Source organism: Dendrobates tinctorius, unplaced genomic scaffold (genome assembly GCF_039654945.1).
Source record: "Dendrobates tinctorius isolate UK_male_01 unplaced genomic scaffold, ASM3965494v1 ptg000147l, whole genome shotgun sequence".
NCBI classification, from domain to species: Eukaryota; Metazoa; Chordata; class Amphibia; order Anura; family Dendrobatidae; genus Dendrobates; species Dendrobates tinctorius.
Window position 1 is genome coordinate 8,940,667 of NW_027361814.1, and position 26,984 is coordinate 8,967,650.

Consider the following 26,984-nt stretch of genomic DNA (forward strand, 5'->3'; position numbering starts at 1 on the left):
TAGCATGCATGTAGCATGCATGTAGTATGTATGTAGTATGTATGTAGTATGTATGTAGCATGCAGCATGTATGTAGCATGTATGTAGCATGTATGTAGTATGTATGTAGTATATATGTAGTATATATGTAGTATGTATGTAGCATGTAGTATGTATGTAGCATGTAGTATGTATGTAGTATTTTTTTTTTTTAACATTTAACACATTAGCCGGATGATGGGACTACTACTGTCCCATCATTGGCTAATGTGTCAATCACTGTCATGGTAGCAGGCATCGCCAGATGGGACTTGTAGTCCCATCGGACGATGCTTGCACAGACCCCCGGACATCAGCACAGCCCCCCGGCAGGCCGGCACAGCCCCCCGGCAGGACGGTACAGACCCCCACAGGGTGCACAGACCACCGGCAGGCCGGCACAGCCCCCCGGCAGGCCGGTACAGACCCCCACAGGGTGCACAGACCACCGGCAGGCCGGCACAGCCCCCCGGCAGGCCGGTACAGACCCCGGGCAGTCCACACAGCCCCCCGGCAGGCCGGCACAGCCCCCCGGCAGGCCGGCAGAGACCCCCGGAAGGCCCGAAATGACGGCGCATCATGATGCGCACACACCGCGCATCATGATGACGTCAGGCTGTCAATCAACTGAACTTCCGATTCCGATGCCGAATTCCGATATTGAAAAAATATCGGAAGTCGGTATCGGAATTCCGATACCGCAAGTATCGGCCGATACCCGATACTTGCGGTATCGGAATGCTCAACACTAGTCATGATTAAGTAAGAATGACACCACTGGACACTTTAAAAGGAGGCTGGTGCTTGGCATCATTGTTTCTCTTCTGTTAACCATGGTTATCTCTAAAGAAACACGTGCATTCATCATTGCACTGCACAAAAATGGCCTAACAGGGAAGAGTACCACAGCTAGAAAGATTGCACCTCAGTCAACAATCTATCGCATCATCAAGAACTTCAAGGAGAGAGGTTCCCTTGTTGCCAAAAAGGCTCCAGGGCGCCCAAGAAAGACCAGCAAGCGCCAGGACCGTCTCTTAAAAGTGTTTCAGCTGCGGATCGGGCTACCAGCAGTGCAGAGCTTGCTCAGGAATTGCAGCAGGCAGGTGTGAGTGCATCTGCACGCACTGTGAGGCGGAGACTCTTGGAGCAAGGCCTAGTCTCAAGGAGGGCAGCAAAGAAGCCACTTCTCTCCAGAAAAAACATCATGGACAGACTGATATACTGCAAGAGGTACAGGGAGTGGACTGCTGAGGACTGGGGTAAAGTTATTTTCTCTGATGAATCCCCTTTTCGATTGTTTGGGACATCTGGAAAACTGCTTATTCGGAGAAGACCAGGTGAGCGCTACCACCAGTCTTGTCTCATGCCAACTGTCAAGCATCCTGAAACCATTCATGTGTGGGGTTGCTTCTCAGCCAAGGGAATGGGCTCTCTCTCAGTCTTGCCTAAAAACACAGCCATGAATAAAGAATGGTACCAGAATGTCCTCCAAGAGCAACTTCTCCCAACCGTCCAAGAGCAGTTTGGCGATCAACAATGCCTTTTTCAACATGATGGAGCACCTTGCCATAAAGCAAAGGTGATAACTAAATGGCTCAGGGAACAAAACATAGAGATTTTGGGACCATGGCCTGGAAACTCCCCAGATCTTAATCCCATTGAGAACTTGTGGTCAATAATCAAGAGACGGGTGGACAAACAAAAACCTTCAAATTCAGACAAAATAAAAGCATTGATTTTGCAAGAATGGACTGCTATCAGTCAGGATTTGATCCAGAAGTTGATTGAGAGCATGCCAGGGAGAATTGCTGAGGTCCTGAAGAAGAAGGGTCAACACTGCAAATATTGACTTGCTGCATTAACTCATTCTAACTGTCAATATAACCTTTTGTTACTCATAATATGATTGCAATTATATTTCTGTATGTGATAAAAACATCTGACAAACACACATAAAAACCAGAGGCCAGCAGATCATGTGAAAATATAATATTTGTGTCATTCTCAAAACTTTTGGCCATGACTGTACACACTCTGCACATACACACGTTATATACACACACTGCACATACACACATTTATATACACACACTGCACATACACATCTATATACACACACTGCACATACACACATTATATACACACGTTATATACACACACTGCACATACACATGTATATACACACACTGCACATACACACGTTATATACACACACTGCACATACACATCTATACACACACACTGCACATACACACATTATATACACACGTTATATACACACACTGCACATACACATGTCTATACACACACTGCACATACACATCTATATACACACACTGCACATACACACATTATATACACACGTTACATACACACACTGCACATACACATGTCTATACACACACTGCACATACACATCTATATACACACACTGCACATACACACGTTATATACACACGTTATATACACACACTGAACATACACATGTATATACACACACTGCACATACACATCTATACACACACACTGCACATACACACGTTATATACACACGTTATATACACACACTGCACATACACACGTTATATACACACACTGCACATACACATCTATATACACACACTGCACATACACACGTTATATACAGATGTTATATACACACACTGCACACACATGCTATATACACACACTGCACATACACACGTTATATACACACACTGCACATACACATCTATATACACACACTGCACATACACACGTTATATACACACGTTATATACACACACTGCACATACACACGTTATATACACACACTGCACATACACACGTTATATACACACGTTATATACACACACTGCACATACACATGTTATATACACACACTGCACATACACATGTTATATACACACACTGCACATACACACGTTATATACACACACTGCACATACATGTTGTATACACACACTGCAAAAACACATGTATATACACACACTGCACATACACATCTGTATACACACACTGCACATACACATCTGTATACACACACTGCACATACACATGTTATATACACACACTGCACATACACATGTTATATACACACAGAACATACACATGTTATATACACACACTGCACATACACATGCTATATACACACACTGCACATACACACGTTATATACACACACTGCACATACACATGTTATATACACACACTGCACATACACATGCTATATACACACACTGCACATACACACGTTATATACACACACTGCACATACACATGTATATACACACACTGCACATACACATGTATATACACACTGCACATACACGTTATATACACACACTAAACATACACATGTTATATACACACACAGAACATACACATGTATATACACACACTGCACATACACATCTATATACACACACTGCACATACACACGTTATATACACGCACTGCACATACACATGTACATACACACTGCAAATACACATCTATATATACACACTGCACATACACACGTTATATACACACACTGCACATACACACACACTGCGCATACACATGTATATACACACACTGCACATACATTTGTTATATACACACACTGCACATACACATGTATATACACACTGCACATATACATGTATATACACACACTGCACATACATTTGTTATATACACACTGCACATACACATGTATATACACACACTGCACATACACATGTTATATACACACACTGCACATACACATGTATATACACACACTGCACATACACACGTTATATACACACACTGCACATACACATGTTATATATACACACTGCACATACACACGTTATATGCACACACTGCACATACACATCTATATACACACACTGCACATACACACATTATTTACAAACGTTATATACACACACTGCACATACACATGCATATACACACACTGCACATACACACGTTATATACACACACTGCACATACACACGTTATATACACACACTGCACATACACATCTATATACACACACTGCACATACACACGTTATATACACACGTTATATACACACACTGCACATACACATCTATATACACACACTGCACATACACACGTTATATACACACACTGCACATACACATGTATATACACACACTGCACATACACACGATATATACACACACTGCACATACACATGTATATACACACTGCACATACACGTTATATACACACACTAAACATACACATGTTATATACACACAAAGCACATACACATGTATATACACACACTGCACATACACATCTATATACACACACTGCACATACACACGTTATATACACACACTGCACATACACATGTTATATACACACACTGCACATACACATGCTATATACACACACTGCACATACACACGTTATATACACACACTGCACATACACATGTATATACACACACTGCACATACACATGTATATACACACTGCACATACACGTTATATACACACACTAAACATACACATGTTATATACACACACAGCACATACACATGTATATACACACACTGCACATACACATCTATATACACACACTGCACATACACACGTTATATACACGCACTGCACATACACATGTACATACACACTGCACATACACATCTATATATACACACTGCACATACACACGTTATATACACACACTGCACATACACACACACTGCGCATACACATGTATATACACACACTACACATACATTTGTTATATACACACACTGCACATACACATGTATATACACACACACTGCACATATACATGTATATACACACACTGCACATACATTTGTTATATACACACTGCACATACACATGTATATACACACACTGCACATACACACGTTATATACACACACTGCACATACAAATGTATATACACACACTGCACATACACATGTTATATATACACACTGCACATACACACGTTATATGCACACACTGCACATACACATCTATATACACACTGCACATACACACATTATATACAAACGTTATATACACACACTGCACATACACATGTATATACACACACTGCACATACACACGTTATATACACACACTGCACATACACACATTTATATACACACACTGCACATACACATCTATATGCACACACTGCACATACACACGTTATATACACACGTTATATACACACACTGCACATACACATGTATATACACACACTGCACATACACACGTTATATACACACACTGCACATACACACGTTATATACACACACTGCACATACACATGTATATACACACTGCACATACACATGTATATATACACACTGCACATACATGTTATATACACACACTGCACAAACACATGTATATACACACACTGCACATACAAATCTGTATACACACACTGCACATACACACGTTATATACACACACTGCACATACACATGTATATACACACACTGCACATACACACGTTATATACACACACTGCACATACACATGTATATACACACTGCACTTACACATGTATATACACACACTGCACATACATGTTATATACACACACTGCACAAACACATGTATATACACACACTGCACATACACATCTGTATACACACACTGCACATACACATCTGTATACACACACTGCACATACACATGTTATATACACACACTGCACATACACATGTTATATACACATACAGCACATACACATGTATATACACACACAGCACATACACATGTTATATACACACACTGAACATGCATATGTTATATACACACTGAACATACACATTTATATACACACACTGCACATACACACGTTATATACACACACTGCACTTACACGTTATATACACACACTGCACATACACACGTTATATACACACACTGCACATACACATCTATACACACACACTGCACATACACACGTTATATACACACATTATATACACACTGCACATACACACGTTACATACACACACTGCACATACACATGTCTATACACACACTGCACATACACATCTATATACACACACTGCACATACACACGTTATATACACACACTGCACATACACACGTTATATACACACACTGCACATACACATCTATATACACACACTGCACATACACACGTTATATACAGATGTTATATACACACACTGCACACACATGTTATATACACACTGCACATACACACGTTATATACACACACTGCACATACACATCTGTATACACACACTGCACATACACACGTTATATACACACGTTATATACACAAACTGCACATACACACGTTATATACACACACTGCACATACACATCTATATACACACACACTGCACACACACACGTTATATACACACGTTATATACACACACTGCACATACACATGTTATATACACACACTGCACATACACACGTTATATTCACACACTGCACATACACATGTATATACACACACTGCTCATACACATGTATATACACACTGCACATACACATGTATATACACACACTGCACATACATGTTATATACACACACTGCACAAACACATGTATATACACACACTGCACATACACATCTGTATACACACACTGCACATACACATCTGTATACAAACACTGCACATACACATGTTATATACACACACTGCACATACACATGTTATATACACACAGAACATACACATGTATATACACACAGCACATACACATGTTATATGCAAACAATGAACATACACATGTTATATACACACACTGCACATACACATGCTATATACACACACTGCACATACACACGTTATATACACACACTGCACATACACACATTATATACACACACTGCACAAACAAGTTATATACACACACTGAACATGCATATGTTATATACACACTGAACATACACATTTATATACACACACTGCACATACACGTTATATACACACACTGCACATACACACGTTATATACACACACTGCACATACACACGTTATATACACACACTGCACATACACATGTTATATACACACACTGCACATACACACGTTATATACACACACTGCACATACACATGTATATACACACACTGCACATACACACGTTATATACACACACTGCACATACACACGTTATATACACACACTGCACATACACATCTATATGCACACACTGCACATACACACGTTATATACACATGTTATATACACACACTGCACATGCACACGTTATATACACACACTGCACATACACATCTATATACACACACTGCACATACACACGTTATATACACATGTTATATACACACACTGCACATACACATGTTATATACACACACTGCACATACACATGTTATATACACACACTGCACAAACACATGTATATACACACACTGCACATACACATCTGTATACACACACTGCACATACACATCTGTATACACACACTGCACATACACATCTGTATACACACATTGCACATACACACGTTATATACACACACTGCACATACACACGTTATATACACACACTGCACATACACACGTTATATACACACACTGCACATACACGTTATATACACACACTGCACATACACACATTATATACACACACTGCACAAACAAGTTATATACACACACTGAACATGCATATGTTATATACACACTGAACATACACATTTATATACACACACTGCACATACACACGTTATATACACACACTGCACATACACACGTTATATACACACACTGCACATACACATGTTATATACACACACTGCACATACACATGTTATATACACACACTGCACATACACACATTATACACACACTGCACAAACAAGTTATATACACACACTGAACATGCATATGTTATATACACACTGAACATTCACATTTATATACACACACTGCACATACACGTTATATACACACACTGCACATACACACGTTATATACACACACTGCACATACACATCTATATACACACACTGCACATAAACATCTCTATACACACACTGCACATACACACGTTATATACACACATCATATACACACACTGCACATACACACGTTATATACACACACTGCACATACACATCTATATACACACACTGCACATACACACGTTATTTACACACACTGCACATACACACACTGCACAAACAAGTTATATACACACACTGAACATGCATATGTTATATACACACTGAACATACACATTTATATACACACACTGCACATACACACGTTATATACACACACAGCACATACACATCTATATACACAAACTGCACATACAAGTTATATACACACACTGAACATGCATATGTTATATACACACAATGCACATACACATGTTATATACACACTGAACATACACATTTATATACACACACTGCACATACACATGTATATACACACACTGCACATACACGTTATATACACACACTGCACATACACGTTATATACACACACTGCACATACACATTATATACACACTGCACATTCATTTGTTATATACACACACTGCACATACACATGTATATACACACACTGCACATACATGTTATATACACATATTGAACATACATGTTATATACACACACTGCACATACACGTTATATACACACACTGCACATACACGTTATATACACACACTGCACATACACATTATATACACACTGCACATTCATTTGTTATATACACACACTGCACATACATTTGTTATATACACACACTGCACATACACATGTATATACACACACTGCACATACATGTTATATACACATATTGAACATACATGTTATATACACACACTGCACATACACGTTATATACACACACTGCACATACACATGTATATACACACACTGCACATACACACATTATATACACACACTGCACATACACATGTATATACACACTCTGCACATACACATTTATATTCAGATCCTCTAGACTCCTGCAGCTAAAGTACCTTTGGTTACGTCATGACCTCATCAATCATGTCACCAAAGGTTTATAAGCAGTCTTAACTTCAGAATAGAAATGCTGGGTATCACTAAGAGAGTTGGGGTCCTGAGAAATTGTCCAGTTTGCCTCCCCTCACCCTTAAGACCGACCTGCATTCCAACCTATTTCCTCTTTATTTACTCTACATTCCTGCAGTTAAAGGTCTTTTAAGAGAGTGGGGACCCCGGGAAATTGACCAGTTTTCCCTCCCCCCAAATGCCGGTCCTGACTGTAACTAGGACTTACTATATGAACAGGGCTTATATTTCAAACATGCTATAAAAATCATGTAAAATCATGCAAGAGAAAGTTATGAAACTTGGCAAATCCCTTAATTAGGAAATTTGTCTTCATTCCTGTAAAAAAATAGCATGTAAATGATTTCCAAACCCTCCTTTTTCCCAGTGAATTTACCGCCTTCAGCTACATTTATATCAGAATTATCGCATTTGGAGTACAGATGATTGCAGTGATAGGTCAGCTCAGCACTTGTGTCTCACTAACTCTGGGGATGAGCTGACCCATCACTACCATCATCTGTACTCTTAAAGGCAGGCCAATATACTGGGAAAAGCTGAGCTTTGGAAGTTGCTTACATGCATTTTTTACAGGAATGAAGAAAAATCCTCTAGTAAAGCGATTTGCAAAGTTTAATAACTTTCCATGCCGGACAAAATGATTAAATATAAAGATTAATGAATCTTTAATTAAGACGTTGGATTGCATTGTGACTTTTATCAACCTGGCTAGTTTAGTAGACTATTATCAGATTAGTTTTTTCCTACATGGACATATATGGTCTTCATTTTATTACACATATGTAATATTTATTCCTCATCTTTCTTAAAGGGAATCTGTCAGTAGTATCAACCCTCCTAAGCCATCTCTATGGGCGTGTAGGTCGAAGAAAGTTAAATAAAATGATACCTTAATAACTGCGATTCGATGTCTTATTCCAGAAAAACATCCATATTTTTCTTATATGTAAATGAGCTATAATAACCTCTCTTAAGAGGTTATTATAAATGAAAAGGGAGTTACCATTGTGAAACATTTAGATCAGGAGAGCGGACTGTCAGTTAGTACATGTCTCACACTGGTAACTCTTCCTTTCATTTAAAATAATCTCTGGAGGCAGATTCTCTGGGAGATCTATGTCCGGCCCATAGTTCTTAACAGCTCATTTACATAATAAGAAAAATGTGGATTTCTCTGGAATAGGACATCGGATCACAGATATCATGGTATTATTTTATTCAACTTCCATGCCCATATAGACAGCTCAGGAGGGTTCATCCTACTGACAGATTCCCTTAAAAGCACATCCTTGAAGTAGAATCTGTGATAGTTGCTGTATCTTTCCGATCATGCCAAGCTTTTCTCTCTGCTTCAGTATTGTGTGTTTTTCACCTCTTTTTTGCCCATGGTATCAATCAGTAGTTCATGACTTTCTCTATACTTCTTTAAGTTGCTCATATAACCTTCAGAGTCGTCAATTCTCTCTTTTTTTTATTTTTTGTTTTTTGCTTTTCTTTGCTTAGCAACCTGATTTTTATGGTTGTTGACCCAAGTCTCTCCTGCACCAGTTGTATGATGAAATCGGTTACAGTCTTGGAGCTGCAATACCAATCTTGACCCTCTTACGGGTCATGTAGGTGCGTAGCCAGAATGCATATCTGGTTTCATGTTCCTTTACAGTGGAGTGAATGGGTAGAGGGGGTGCCCGGTAGGTCTCTCGGGCAGCTGTATTTGGTGATACAATCATTTTGCTGTTGCAGAATAGAAAAGCCTTTGGGTGAGTAAAGTGCTGAATATGTATCGTACATCTGGTTAAACACCGGCAGAAAATGTTCCCTTGTTTCATGTGATGTCTGTGGCTTCTTTGTGCTTTCATACACTTACAATACATTTTCCTAATGTGTCCTGCTTCATTATTGTCATTTGCACCGCAATGGTGTGATCTTTCTGGGGTCTCAGTGACTTTTGGTGTACATTGTCCTCACTGATAAGTCTTATCAATATTTCAATTTCCAGTTATTTGCAGTGGATCTTTGTTTCAGGAACAGCAGTTGGAGGAAAAGGATGCACGCCGCTTTCAGCTAAAAATTGCAGAATTAAGTTCGATTATTCGGAAGCTGGAAGACCGCAATGCTTTGCTTTCGGAAGAGAGGAATGAACTGGTAGGTGTTTCTGGTTTCTGTGTGTATCCTCTGTTGGGATTCACTCTCTCAGTAAGTCATTAGGTAGTGTTCACACATGTAATGCGGTTTGGTCCAAACAGGTGCAGTGTTATTGCTTTCTTAAAACTCCATGGGCTTCAAAACCCAAAGCAGCCTTTTCTGGGCACAAATATGTCAGTGCTGGTTCACCCGAACAGATTACAGTCCTTTCTCCCAAAGCAAACTTCTAACACAGAAGAGGCACAAGCCCATCAGTCTCAGAATCACCTTTAGCCTGAGCTCTAGCAGCTTCCAGCGGCAAACAGAAGTGTTCAACTCCAGGCACAGTTCACAGTTCTCTGCAGCTCCAACACACAGACTGCTCAGCTTTCCTATCTGACCCATGCAGCCTCCATTCAGAGAAAGACCCTGGCTTGTCTTCCCCTACTACAGCTCACATTTTGGCTGGTCACTCACCAGCAGCACACTCAATTCTGTTTCATCCAGCAGATTGGACTGAACTAGTGAGCACAGGCCCTGGTTCATAACTAAAACTATCCATGTGCATCTAATCAAGACCTATAGTGCTATGATTTAACCCTAGTCTACCTGGCTTGGCTATACCAATAATTTGGGTTTTTACTTTATGTAGAAGCTTCTAAATAAATGTAACTTCAGTGGATGCAAATTTGACCCTGACTTTCCATTCATGGAATTTGGGATTTTTTTTTATTACAAACCATTATCTGGGATTGGCATTATTTCATTTGCATTTTGGGGACTTTTCCATGTTACGCTTATTATACTGTTACAATATGTATATATAGTTTCCAAAACAAGTTGCACATGGCTTTTTCAAGACTTGGAGCTTAATACAGCACCAATCAAGGTCTACAGGGTCCTACAGTATCATATGCTTAAACGTTGTGCAACGCTCCCCTGTCTTAATATTTGTGTTCAGAGCTGTAGGGACTGTGCTGCTGTACAGGCACCTAGTTGTATAAAGGCAAAAAATAGTTTGTACGTGGTCTATTGAGGTGAATGAATTTGGTCTCATATGCCAGATAACATCTCACTTGCCTAAAAGATATGGGCATCTTCTGGAGTAATTTTTTTTTAATTTGTCAAAATTAGCTAAAAATAATTTTTGGAATAAGGTTTCATTAAAACTTTTCAGACTATGTATCACAGTACATAGCAGAATTCAGTTAACAATGATTCTGGCAGTGAACTCTTTCTGACAGCAGAACCTTATCTTTCTTCTCCTAACCCATCTTCTAAGCTGACTAACAGTTGATAGTTGAACTTTGCACATAAATCAGCTTAGAAGATAGCTTAGGAGGAGAGAGACAATGGTTGCAAATTGTGCCATTAGAGCGAGCTAAGAAAAAGATTTACTGGTAACTCACTCTGTAGTCTATGTACAGTGATACATAGAGGCTGTAGAAACAATCCAAAATTATTAACGAATCCCTAATGCAAAAATGATTTTTAGTCAACGATGCATACATTGAAGTAAAAAATTTCCCTGGCGTTGTTCATGTCTTTTAAGTAATATGATGTAAAAATTATTATAATCTACATGGCTGTGATGTGTACCTTAAGATAGCTTCTTTATAGAAGTATGAGTTTTTGGGTGATTATAAGGAACCTTGGGAATTCTTGAGCTTTTGATGTACAAATTGAACCGATCATGACATTCAGATATTTGTATTGGTGTAACTGGTCTGAAATCATTGTATGCACACCCGTCCCAAGGCCAGAATCACAAGAGCGTAGATTCTCTCATATGAGAGAATCAGATCAATTATGTAAATGACACTCAGACCAAACTCTGATCGGAGTATATTCTGAGTGTCAGCTTAGTGTGAACTGATTCTCTCAGATGAGAGATTACTAACACAGGTGATGAGAAGATGGAGAACAAGATTTCTCCATCTACTCTATTCTGTGAGTCCACGGATGTCATCCGAGTGCAATCTGATGTTTTCCACGCACCCATAGACTTGTATGGGTGTGCGTAATCCGATTTGCGCAGCATGCTGCGATTCAAAACGTTATGAGAAAACAAAAACTCTGATCAGCATTGACCCATAGTATAACATTGGTCCGAGTGCTATCCAATAAAACATGCAATGTACATGATCGCGTGAGCGAACCCCAATGCTAGCCCTAGAATTTAACAGTTGGAAAGAAGAAGAGCATTCTTCCTGTAAAAGTCTGAAATGGATCAAACCTCAGGCAAATAAATATTTATCTGAATGACCTCCATCCATATTTCTCCTTTGTATTAATGGGAAGTTACACTGTGTTCTTTCTCTTTTACAACATCTGTACTCTTCTGTTCCAGCTCAAACGCCTCCGAGAAGCAGAAAGTCAATACAAACCAATTCTAGACAAAAATAAACGCCTTAGCCGGAAAAATGAGGAAATGTCCCATTCACTCCGAAGGATGGAAAACAAATTAAAGTTTTTAACGCAAGAAAATATAGAAATGGTGAGTAATGTTCAAACTCGAATAATAGGTCTAAAACTACATACTAGTCGGGTTTAGCCCCAAACCTGGGTGTGAATTCAGTTTACCTAAATATCTCATACCCCGTTCTTTACTGACTGCGTCATAATGATATCAGACTACAATCAAGTCCTATAGCGTCTGGTCCTGAATCCTCTATCTTCTACTGTATTTCTTGTGAGGAAAGAGCAGGAGTAACATATAAGGGAGCGTGACTGAAGGGTCAGACTACATTCAGTGTTTGTAGTCTGTTAGTGTGGAAACGGATACATTTGCATTGGTGGAACATTTTTAATGAAAATTACTTTTAAAGTTGCTTCATTTTTTTTGCACTGAACCAAAAAAAAATATATTTGGCTGCAAAACTGTAATTATCTTTATATCTGTGGTCATCTGTGTTTAGGCTGTAGTTAGTTATATTTTTGTTCATACATTTATGTGTATGATTTGATGTTTTCTATCTATATTTTACTTTTTAGAGACAAAAGGTTGGCACGATAAGAAGGCCAAGCTCTTTAAATGATCTTGACCAAAGTCGCGAAGAGAGAGAGGTTGACTTTCTAAGACTTCAAATCAATGAGCAGCAAATAATTATTGATGAACTTTCCAAGGTAAAACATATTAAAGGATTAAAGAATTATTCTCAGGTTTGAAAGTTACCATATATCATCCTATAGCTTTCAAGTTTCTGTTAATTGGGGGGTCTGTCACGGGGTCCTTTTCCGATATCACACAATCAACAGAGCGAGGGAAGTGTGAACAATCCCAAGACCTTTATTATAGGCAAAACTAAAAGGTCCATAAGCAATCCACCACACTGAGGATACAATAGTCCAGAACATGGATGCAGTTCAGTAACAGGATGAATGTCCAAGGAGATGGGAGTCCAATAATCCAGCCGACAGAGGATAAAATGGGTCCATATGCTACCCCTTCTCTCTGACGTGCTGTCTTCACACGATCAACACCACACAGGGTCTGACTTCCCCCCTCCTGTCCTTCCCAGTCCCCTCCCTATGTCCAGGAGTAGTCAGACGGGTAGTGGTGGTTTTCAGGCCTCCCAGACCTGACAAAGGTGCCTTGGGGATTAAGGCACTACAGGGGATTCATCAAGAGACATAGATAAAGTCAGACGGCAGACAGTAAGTGACCTAATTCAATTATCAGCCTTTTGGAAGGTAATTTAGACTCTAGACAATATGGGGAATACACGGAATGATACAGGGCAACAGGAGAACATTATGAAAATCAGTGAAATAGAAATATACACAAAATGATACCCACATAGCATATCCCACCATCACAGGGTCCGACTCCGTGGACCCCTCACCAATCTAGATAACGTAGTTCTGAATTCCATTAATTCTCCATGGGACCGGTGGAAAATCCCAAGTGTTGTATTGGCTTTCTCTGACAGTCTCATGGAGAGTGGTACAAATGTGTCACCACAGATCCATTACAGGGTCACCAATTTCCAGGACAATCCATAAGAATAGAGCACTTTTTTGCCCTGACCATATATTTTTTAAGACGTTTGTAATTTTTTTGAGGCTGAAGAAACTTATGCAGATTCATTTGATTGTAATTATCATCTTTTTACAATTTTAAAAGAATTACAGTTGATGTCTTTGTATCAGAATTATGGGCTGTAGACATGTATCACACAAATTCAGAATAATTTATTATAGTTTTCCAATGTGTCCATGAAAAATTTTGTCTGCCAGTGATTTTTTGATAAACTGGAGAAAAAAAGAAAAAGTCACGTTGACAACCCTAATCCATTCCATTGAGGCATTTCAGAGTTCTCTTCTTGGGACCGGTAGGGATCCCAGTGATCAGTCCCCTACCTGTAACCACATTGACTTTCAATTATTAACCATTTGGTTTCTTCACAGTTCAATAAATGACCATGTAACATTTGTGGCAGCCAAAGTCGTAGGGTAACCCTAACATGAAGCTTTTCCATCTTGACATTATTTCTGCAGTGACAGGGCAACCAGATAGTCTCTTAATGTAAATGCATGCTCTGTGCTGTATGTGTTGTGTGCACTTTTGGGGGCAGAGGGGAGGAATAATACTATGATAATAAAAATTATTTATTATTAAGTGCAAGTGCATTAAACTTATTATTAATGTGCAAGTGCAGAATTTTAATTTCCCCCAATCCGAAATCTGTAGCTCTTCATCCTTTAATTCTCAGCTTGTCATCAGCCATTCAATTAGACAATGGAGCTGTTTGCTTAAAGGTCATGTAAAATTGCAAATCTAATATCGCAACTGGTTTGATACCATCTGCTTCTTTCTCTCTAGACATTAGAAACTGCAGGATATGTAAAGAGTGTGATTGTAAGTATTATAGGCATTTTACTTATCGCATACAGAGATACAAGAATGACTTTTAAAGTGGATCTGTCCCGCAGCATATATATTATTATATAGATGTCTTAGACCTGGTAAGGATGGTGTATTTTTTATGAAAAGCCTTGTCAAAATGGCTGTAAAATCCTGTTTTTTCAGATGAGCATTTTATGAATTCAATTCGAGTTGTATTGATAAAATGCTGTTTTTAATAGTAGGCAAGAAATCTTTGAAAAAGGATTTTGGCTTGGATTTCTATAGTAAGTACACCAACATCACCAAGTCTGTGAGATCTATTTATTAGTGTAAACAGTTTGTATTGTGAAAACTGGTGACAGATTCTCTATAAAGGGAATGTGTCACCAGCAAATGGTGGTTTTGAGTTTCATATATTTTATTTTTAAATGGCATTTTTTTAAATTCCATATCACAATCTATAAAAATAAAATAGTAATCCTGCAATTTTCACCACCTTGGCCACTGGGGCTTTTTTTGAACTCATGCGTACTATTCCCTTCCATAACAGAAAAGTTTTCAGCAGTTTCCTTATCATCAGAGGCAGGACTATTAACACTTCTATATACACAGCTGATAACACAGGATCTGCCAGTCACAGTAGGTGATGCCACAGCTGTCCCTGCTCCCCCTCCATTCACAATAACCAATGCTCTTTAGGTGCTTCATTGAAAAAGATCAGGTCTGATTCTGTTCATTGTGACTATGTACATGTATTGTTTCCTGAAACAACAGGAAGTTAGAATATAAAAAAGCCCTAGTGTTCAGTATGAAAATTGCAGGATTTTTGTTTTTTAATTTTAATAAAAGTGATTCCTTGTGATTTGTAAGATCACTGCTTGCAGTCATAAAATAGAAATTAACATTATATGACTCATTACAACTTTGATCACCAAATTGTAGCGAGTCCTAAACTTATGGTATGTGATCATCAAATGACGAGAACAAATTTATATCCCCTGAAACTCCATGATGAAGGTCCCTTACTACATTGTAAATGTTGCATTACTCATTTTATGTTAATTCCGGGTTGCAGTTTATATTATGCTCCAGAGCTGCATTCGCAATTCTTGAAAGCATAAAATCTCCAAACAATCCCTGCTGGCTCAAGGTCTGCGTAGAGATTGCTGAAGATAAACCTTAATCCCAGTTTAGTATTTGATCAGTATTTTTCATCAGATGCTTAATCCCAGAATATTTTCTAAATGCAGAAAAAATATATATAATGCATTTGCTTCTTCTCTTCGAAATTCCTGACCTTGGCTTTGAAAGAACTAATGAAAAACAATGATCAAAGACTGACATAAGAACAAGGCCTAAATTGCTTCTTGGTAGAAGTCATCTTTATACTAAGCAACATTTAGTGATTTAATGGAAGAAAAGATTAACCCGTCCTCAGCACTTCTGGGAACAGGGGTGACAAGCAAGCTCGCTGACTGTTTCCAGTTCATTCAAGCAGAATTGTGAATGCAGCTCCGGACAACTATAAGACAGGCTATAACTTTGCAGTAATACAAGCAGTGTTTCCAATGATGAACAGTAGCTTTAAGCTATAGCACAATCCAAAGTAAAAATTGTCTGGCTCAACGAATGTTTATTTAATGCGTTATTCCAAAATGTTTAAAACGGGTTCAGCAAATCCATAAAAAAATCCATACCACCAATGCATTTCATGTACACTTGATCCCAAAAATGCGTCGGTGTAATTTTTTTAAATCAATTTGCTGTACCGGTTTTAAACATTTTGGAATAAAGATTAAATACACTTTAATAACTATTGAGCCGGATAATTTTTCTTTCCATGTAGAAGGTGCGCCCGGACAGTGGCGAGGTTCCGAGAATCTATATATGGTGAGCCGGCTGTTTTCATCTTTAGAAGCTATAGTATAGTAATGCTTAGTGGCGGACATATATGTAAAGGGATTAACCCAACTTGTCAAGTTACCACCTAGCCACAGAATAGAACCTGCTGATCATTGGGGATGATACAACTGAGACCCCCACCAATTCCAAGTGCAAGAACCTGAAAGATCCCGTTAGAATGTCCATCAGCGCGCCATTCATTGTCTCCAGGACTATTAAAGAGAGCCGCCCTGTACTATTATTCAGCACCTTGTGATTAAGATCGTAGTGGCCCAAATGACTGCACCCTTAGGCTATGTGCACACGCTGCAGATTCACCTGCTGGTTTTTTCCGGCGGAACCGCAGGTAAAACCGCAGGTAAAGTGACCTGCGGTTTTGCTTGCGGTTTTGCCCTGCGGTTTCACATCTCTACTATGTTAAAGGTGTGAAACCGCAGCGGAATCTGCAGAAACAATTGACATGCTGCGGTCTATAAACCGCAGCAAAACCGCATGGAAAAAAACGCAGCGTGAGCACTGCGATTTTGAAAACCCATAGGGTTACATGGTACTGTAATAGAAAAAGAAAAAAGCCAGCTCACCAGTAACGCTTGCAGAAACACGGAGCTCCGTCCGGACCAACATCAGAGATACAAAGAAAAAAGATTGGCTCCAGCTGCGTAAAATTCTTCTTTATTTCAAATGCTTAAAATAGGACATAATACATGATGAAAACTCTCCCAGTAACTACACCAGAACAGGATCGTGCAAGGCTGCGCATTTCGACCTACATGGTCTTTGTCAAAGCCATACTGAATTGCTGACTGAATTTGGCTATATACATGAAACTGACCAATGAAAATGCATACATGTATCACATGATAATCAATAAGGTCCTGTGTAAAGGAAAAAAATATAACAAAAACATATATTTACAACAATTTAAAAAACAACTATTAATGATAGTGCAACATCAAATCATGTCTCTTATTAAGGCCATTTGGATACCTTGTATTTAAGTGATAAATCCAAAAAGCCTCCCTTGTAAGGAGGCGCCGCCTAATGTCTCCTCCCTGAGATGACGACCTCACTTGTTCAATTCCCTGTATTTTAAAATGGGACGTATTTCTACCGTGACATTGAATAAAATGTTTCGAAGCTGCAGATGTGTTTCTCTCAAAATTATTTAAATTAGTGATATCGTGAAGATGCTCCCTGATACGGACTTTTAATTGTCTGGTTGTACATCCAACATAGAACAAACTACATGCATCACAATTGATTTTATACACTATATTTTTAGAATTACAATTTATATAATTATTAATCTTGAGTTTTAAAGTGTCATCACTATTGCTAAATTCTTTTGATATCAAAACTTGTTTGCACATTTTGCAGCAATTGGCGCCGCATCTATAAAAACCCCTATTTATGAGCCAATTATCCCTGGGTTTTTTATGTGATACAAACATACTTGGGGATAATAAATTACCCAGAGAAGAAGCTCTGCGTGACACTACATTAACACCAGATAGCAAAATTTTTTCCAATTTGTCGTCTTCATACAAAATAGGTAAATATTTATTTACAATCTTTTTGATACTTGAAAATTGCGGGCTATATTGAAAACAAATATAGGGGTTTTTTTATATATATTTTCTTTTTTATTATTATTTCTCCTTCCTACAGTTGGTGGCAGAATTAATTCCTCCCGTTTTTTCATTTGCACTATCTGCTGCGCTCTATTCAATGTCCAAATAGGATACTGACGATTTTTTAATTTATTGGTGACATGTTCCAATTCGTTTTTTAAAACATCTTCCGAACTACAATTGCGTTTAATACGCGTATACTCCCCTACTGGGATGGATTTGATTGTCTGTTTATCATGACTACTTGATGCATGCAAGATGGTATTTCCACTCAGCGGTTTGTGATGCGTTTTTGTATGGATAATGTCGCCATCCACACCCATCAGATCCAAATCAAAAAATGAAATACTCTTGGGATCACATTTGTAGGTGAATTGAATATTTATACCTATTGGAATTTAAATATTCTACAAATATCGATATGGCAGATATATCTACACCCCAAATAATTAGGGTATCATCGATATATCTGCCATACCAAATTAGACTTTCCAGTAAAGGATTGGATGTGGAATACACAAATTCATACTCCCAAAAGGACATAACTAAATTTGCGAGGGAGGGTGAGAACTTGGCGCCCATCGCCACTCCTTTTAATTGCAAAAAAAATTCACGACAAATTGGAAAAAATTTTGCTATCTGGTGTTAATGTAGTGTCACGCAGAGCTCCTTCTCTGGGTAATTTATTATCCCCAAGTATGTTTGTATCACATAAAAAACCCAGGGATAATTGGCTCATAAATAGGGGTTTTTATAGATGCGGCGCCAATTGCTGCAAAATGTGCAAACAGGTTTTGATATCAAAAGAATTTAGCAATAGTGATGACACTTTAAAACTCAAGATTAATAATTATATAAATTGTAATTCTAAAAATATAGTGTATAAAATCAATTGTGATGCATGTAGTTTGTTCTATGTTGGATGTACAACCAGACATTTAAAAGTACATATCAGGGAGCATCTTCACGATATCACTAATTTAAATAATTTTGAGAGAAACACATCTGCAGCTTCTAAACATTTTATTCAATGTCACGGTAGAAATACGTCCCATTTTAAAATACAAGGAATTGAACAAGTGAGGTCGTCATCTCGGGGAGGAGACATTAGGCGGCGCCTCCTTACAAGGGAGGCTTTTTGGATTTATCACTTAAATACAAGGTATCCAAATGGCCTTAATAAGAGACATGATTTGATGTTGCACTATCATTAATAGTTGTTTTTTAAATTGTTGTAAATATATGTTTTCGTTATATTTTTTTCCTTTACACAGGACCTTACCGATTATCATGTGATACATGTATGCATTTTCATTGGTCAGTTTCATGTATATAGCCAAATTCAGTCAGCAATTCAGTATGGCTTTGACAAAGACCATGTAGGTCGAAATGCGTAGCCTTGCACGATCCTGTTCTGGTGTAGTTACTGGGAGAGTTTTCATCATGTATTATGTCCTATTTTAAGCATTTGAAATAAAGAAGAATTTTACACAGCTGAAGCCAATCTTTTTTCTTTGTACATGGTACTGTACTATGTCTGCGGAACTGCTGCAGTTCCGCAGGGCCAAAACCGCAGCGGAACCGCAGCAAAAACCGCAGCGTGTGCACATAGCCTAAGTGATCAACAAGTTATAACCTATTTTGAAGATAGGTGAAAAATTTTCCAAATTAGGATAACCACATTAAAGGTATGTTCATACAGGGCAGATACGCTGCAAATTTTCTGTTCAGATTTTCCAAAAAGGGATTGTCCGTCCCGTGAATGTCTGGCAGCTGGATCTTGCACCAATCAGCAGAATGGGGCACTTTTATCCTCATTAGAATGGAGCCGCAATGGGCATCGTCAACCCACCAATCCATTCATTGCCTATGGAAGTGCCAAGCGATACATTCAACTTTCCGGCAGCCCCATAGAGAATGAACGAAACAAAGGTTAGCTGTCCAACTTGCCGCTCAATTTTGTAATTGGAATAAAACTGTCCCTTAAGGACAAATTCTATTGATATGTGTGGGTCCCTGAGGTCAAAGACCCACTGGTCAGTAAGTTCTCACCTATCCGGTAGAAAGGTGATAATTTGTTCTTCCAGACAAGCCCCTTTAAGTGGTAAATCTAAACTGTATGTTAGTGTGTGAAATAGCATAATCCAGCTAACAGATATTGTACAAATGTTAGATCTTCCCATTATTTGGCCAATGGCACAGTATACGCTGGTAGACGTAAAACAGCCGATATTTACAGGGAAGCAGCGGGAGGTATAAATTCCCAATGGCTTCCCCATTATAGGTAGTAATTTGCAGCCTTCAAAACATCATTCTTAATATACTTTTTATATTTCTTCTGCCAGTTACATACTGGAAAACTACTTATAACTGTGCAATAAATTTTCATCTGCAGGACCGAGAAAAGCTTTTAAGATTTAGGAAGCAACGGAAAAAAATGACGAAACTCCCTAAGGTAAAATACTTCTCCTTTCGTGAAGATTTCGGGTGATTTAACACAAACTGTTCAGTCTCTAAGAAAATAACACGGCATCGCTTGTAATTTGTCATTTTTTTTAGGTGCCACATTTGATGACTCTGAAGAGTTAGCCCTTTGACTTGTGTTAACATTGGAATCAGTCATTTATAGGTGTTACCCACCTTTGGGGATTTTTTTTATATATACATAAAATGCACGTAATTCCAGGCTAAAAATCATTTTTGCAACTGGGTCTCTCTAAAAAAAATTGCATCTGTCTTTTTTCTGAACTTCACTCGACTGATTTAGGACCGAAGACCTCATCAAAGTTGAATGTGCAAGGACACAAACAGTTTGAAAAGCCAAACGTTGCAAACTTTTTAATAAGACCCAATTGTAAAAGTGATTTTTAGCCCAAAGTACTCGCATTAAAAGAAAAAAAAAAATAACACCAAAATTTAACTCCTTTAACTCTCTAGTAAAATAGAAATGAGGGAATTTGTGTGGATTTGCATTGCTGATGGTTGAATTAACTTCTGACATACCACTAGATTAGCCATCACGTCCTATCAGAGACCCTCAGACCGCTGGGCTTCTGATTGTTCCTGGGAGCAATTGGCTTCATGTTGATCCCCATTAACAACTTTTCCGTAAACTGCGGAGCCCTCGGCTACACACTGAACTAGGAACTGCAATCAAGTGAATGGGCTCGCCACAATCCCCTGTTGTCCGAAGTGTCCCTGTGCAAGGAAAAACTTTGAAGAGGGAGTAGAGCTAAACCAGCGCCGTGGACCCAAATTCTTAAGATTATTGAGGGTCTTAGCATTCAGACTCACACTGAACAATGGCATATTACTAGAGATGAGGGAAGCCAAATTTTAAAATTCGGGGTTCGTATTCGACAGTTAGTGTCCGGTGCTAAACGCCGAACACAGACTTCTCCCGGAAGTCCCCTGCAATGTTCAGAGTTCCGGGGAGAGAGATTTTCCAGCTCAAAAGTTTGGGTCCCCATTGTTTTCGATGAGGTTCGGGTTCTGGTTCCAGTTTGGGTATAATTCTGGTACAAGACAAGTTGTAATTTTGAATGACACAATTCCTTTTTGCCATACAAAGCACTTCAAAACAAAAAAAAGAATCGAAGAGAGATGAAATGGTGCAAAAAATACAATTATGCCTTTGTTTTTAGACTTTACTTTTGTGGCATTTATTGTACACTTATGCAGATATCAAAGTTGCATAGGTTTTCTTTTCTTTAGTGGTGAAAAATAATTTAAAAATTTGTAAAAGAAAAAAATCTGGTTTGTGTCATCATTTTCTGATGCCCGTTATTTTTTTACGTTTTGGTAATAGAGCTGTGGGCGGGTTGTTTTCTGCACACTGAACTGTGGGCGGGTTGTTTTCTGCACACCGAACAGTACTTTTTATTGGTATCATTTTGAGGTACATATGATGTTTTCATCGCTTTGTGTTACATTTTTATTGGTATCATTTTGAGGTACATATGATGTTTTCATCGCTTTGTGTTACATTTTTCGGGGGAGGTCCAGCGATACAAAAATTGGAAAGTTTGGCGTTTAATTTTTGTCTTTACAATTAGATTAAATAATTTTATATTTTCATATGTTCAGTATTGCAGTATATAGTGCTGTCCGTTCCTCATGAATCTCTATACTTACTGATCCAGCCTGATGGGCATGTAACTGCTGCAACCAATCATTTTAACTACAATTTTCAGTAAGTGGAGGGTCAACAGGTTTGTGTTCTTGACCTGTAATTTGGGGAATTTCCTATTTTTCTTTATAAATAATGTAAAAGTTTTAATGACCTATCAAATTATAGGGACATATCGTGTAATAAACTCTGCCAATAATGCAATTTCCATTTCTGCCCTATAGCCGGTGGTGGAAACATTTTTTGGTTACGACGAAGAAGCATCTCTGGATTCTGATGGTTCCTCAATCTCCTACCAAACAGACCGCACTCCTTGCACTCCAGATGAGGATGTGGAAGAGGTGATCTAATTTAATTTATTATTTATTTCATAGAATTAACCCACAGACAATTTTGACTTTTAGGAAGCAGAAATTTTTTTTTCCCCCCATTTTTGCTTTGCCGTCATGTGTTTCATTATCATGTTGAATTAGCGGTATAAGGGGCTGGTTTTTACAGCACAGGTTGTGATTTTCACAATTATAAAGTATACAGCAGTTAGTATTGACTTCCTATAAATATTTTACGCCTATCATTATGCGGTATAAGCGATGCGTTACATTTATTTAGTGTAACCACATTACAATTTAATAGCTTAAAAAGGTGCATTATTTATATTTAAGTAATGTGAACTTTTTTTACACTAATTTTGTAAATTTAATTTCTTAGAATAGGCCATTATTATGAGATCAGTGGCGGTCCAGCTCTCAACTGTTTGGTGAAGTTGTAGCACTGGTGTGAATGCTGCCATCTCTTTAATGCAGAAATCAGTTCTCCGGGCGTTTGGTATTGATTACTTATCATCTGGATAGGACATCGATACAAGATCGGTGGGAGTACGACACCTGGGACCCCCATCGATCAACTGTTAATAGCTGTTAATAGCTCTGTGGCGGCCCATGGTAAGCAATGAACGTTGCTGCACTGCACAGATCCATTCAATGTGTAGCATCCGCTGTTGAGTACTGCAGAACAGGTTCTATTCTTATACATTGGAGCTAGTGTCTAATACTCGGCAATGACCATTACATCTTGACTGGATCTAACAGATAGAAGAGGGTCCTATGCAAGAACAATACATGGGCACTTTTTAGTCTAATAGCTCATCATAATGCACAATTCCACCTGCTTACCTCTTGGGCCTCAGGTTGCATCAATGATATGTCCGCCCCTGCTGGATCTGCACGTTCAGTTTTTATCTCCGGAGCTGCTTTCAGCTGATTGGAGAGAGGGCCAGGTGTCGGATCCCCGCTGATCCGATATGGATGACCTATCCTATAAAAATGCCTGGAGAATGTAGGTAAATAAGGCTCTATTGTGTCAGTGCCCAACTGATAATATTGATGACCTATCTTTACACCTTTAACATTAATGCATTCAAGTACTCCTGTTATGGATGAGTCACCGAAGGAGGAAAAAACAAAAATAATAGCTAAGTCCAGAAAACCAGAGAAGTTGGAAGCTATCGGATTGCAGACCCCTGAACCTATCCATAACAACTAGCAGTAGCTGTGGGGGGTTCCTACGGTGCCCTAGACCCCTCAATCACAGCCGGAGAACTAAATTAGCCTAAAGACAGAAAGGGGAAATCTAAGCTGCCCCAGAGCAGACCCCAAAGCAATAGGCAGCTGCCAACGTATAATGACTGTGAAGCAAGATGAAAAACACTAACACAGATAGAAAGATAGGTTGAGCAAATGATGGGGCCCACGCTAACTAAATAGGACAGGATAGAAAAGCTGCTGTCTGCAATCCGCAAAAACCCTATCCAAAAATGAACCAACAGACTGATAGGAAAAACAGGCCCTGAAGTCGCTAGGCTTCAAAACGACTATATCAGCACTCAGGTATATTCTGAAGACAAAGCCAGAGATCAACAGATCAGAGACAAAAATGGAATTCAGCTCACCCCCGGCCGGGGATGGCTGAACTCCAAAAAACAAGGCAAACAAAACCAGAACTAAAGTGTACAAAAGGCAGAGCAAAACTTAGCTTTGAGAAGCAGAAATCAGACTGGTCTCCAAGAATCCAGCAGGAAAATCGCCGGCAAGGCAGCAGGGCGTCAGCTGCCTTATATCCGGTCATCAGTTCCTGTGACCCAGTCATCATCTACCTGCTCAGCTGTTTGGTAATCAGCCTCACTACCTTCCTTCGCCAGAAGAGGGAGTTCATCAGACCTCACTGGTGAAGGGAAAAATGAACTCACAACATACTCCATTCCTTACATCCCACCGGTGATGGTACACGCACAGGTCAAGAGCCATCATCACTTGTTATGAATGGGTCACCGAGGAGGATAGCAGGCCCAGGCTAAGCCACAGAAAACCAGAGAGGTTGGTAACTAAGCGGATTGCAGACCCCTGATCCTGTCCACACAACTAGCCGTAGCCGTGGAGCGTACCTACGATGATCCTAGACGCCTCGGCACAGCCGGAGAGCTAACTAAGCCTAAAGAAAGAAAGGGGAAATCTAAACTACCCCAGAGCAGACCCCAAAGGAATAGATAGCCCCCAAACATATATTGTCAGGGAGACAAGATGAAAACACAAACGCAGGCAGAAAAATAGACTGAGCAAACGATGGGGCCCACACTGACTTGACAGGACAGAAAAGGAAAGACACTGCAATCACGCAAAAACCCTGCAAAAAGTCCAAAACGTCTGATGCACAAAAACACTGAAGTCGCACGACTTCGCCCCCACTATATCAGCACTCTGGTATATTCTGAAAGCAAAGCAAAAAGAGACCAATATAACAGGGGACAAAACAAACTGGCACATGCAATAACATATGGGCGGTGATTCAGCACAGCCCCAGCTGGAGCTGGCTGACCCACACAAAGCAGAGATAGACAAAACCAGATCAAATGCAAACAGAATAGCAAATGAACCACTTAGATGAACATGCAGGGAAAGAGCAGGACATATCAGACCTCAGGAGGCACAGGAAGAAAATCTCCAGCAGGGATAGAGGGAGTCAGCTGTCTTAAATCCCAATCAGAAACCCCGGATCTCCAATCGTCTTCCTCATTATCAGGTGGCAAGCCTCTGTCAATCAGATCAGCTCCATTACCTCCAGTAACCACCAGGGGGTGCCCAGAAAGAGAACTCTCAATCTGACCAGCTCCACTATCTTCAGTAATCACCAGAGGGAAGCCAGAGAGAGATTTCACAACAATGACTGTACTGTACATGAAAAACACGTTGTGGAAAATACTATATGTACAGCACTGAG

General features: G+C 39.0%; 1 protein-coding gene across 1 annotated transcript in view; it reads left to right on the top strand.

Annotated features, from left to right (window-relative positions):
- The window catches only part of JAKMIP3 (Janus kinase and microtubule interacting protein 3), a 194,596-nt gene that overhangs the window by 84,125 nt on the left and 83,487 nt on the right, over nucleotides 1-26,984 (top strand). Inside the window, exons 4-9 of the mRNA XM_073546384.1 lie at nucleotides 11,102-11,221; nucleotides 13,551-13,697; nucleotides 14,195-14,326; nucleotides 16,026-16,061; nucleotides 21,978-22,037; nucleotides 23,936-24,052. Coding sequence (XP_073402485.1) covers nucleotides 11,102-11,221; nucleotides 13,551-13,697; nucleotides 14,195-14,326; nucleotides 16,026-16,061; nucleotides 21,978-22,037; nucleotides 23,936-24,052 — 612 coding nt within the window. The remainder of the gene's footprint in view (nucleotides 1-11,101; nucleotides 11,222-13,550; nucleotides 13,698-14,194; nucleotides 14,327-16,025; nucleotides 16,062-21,977; nucleotides 22,038-23,935; nucleotides 24,053-26,984) is intronic.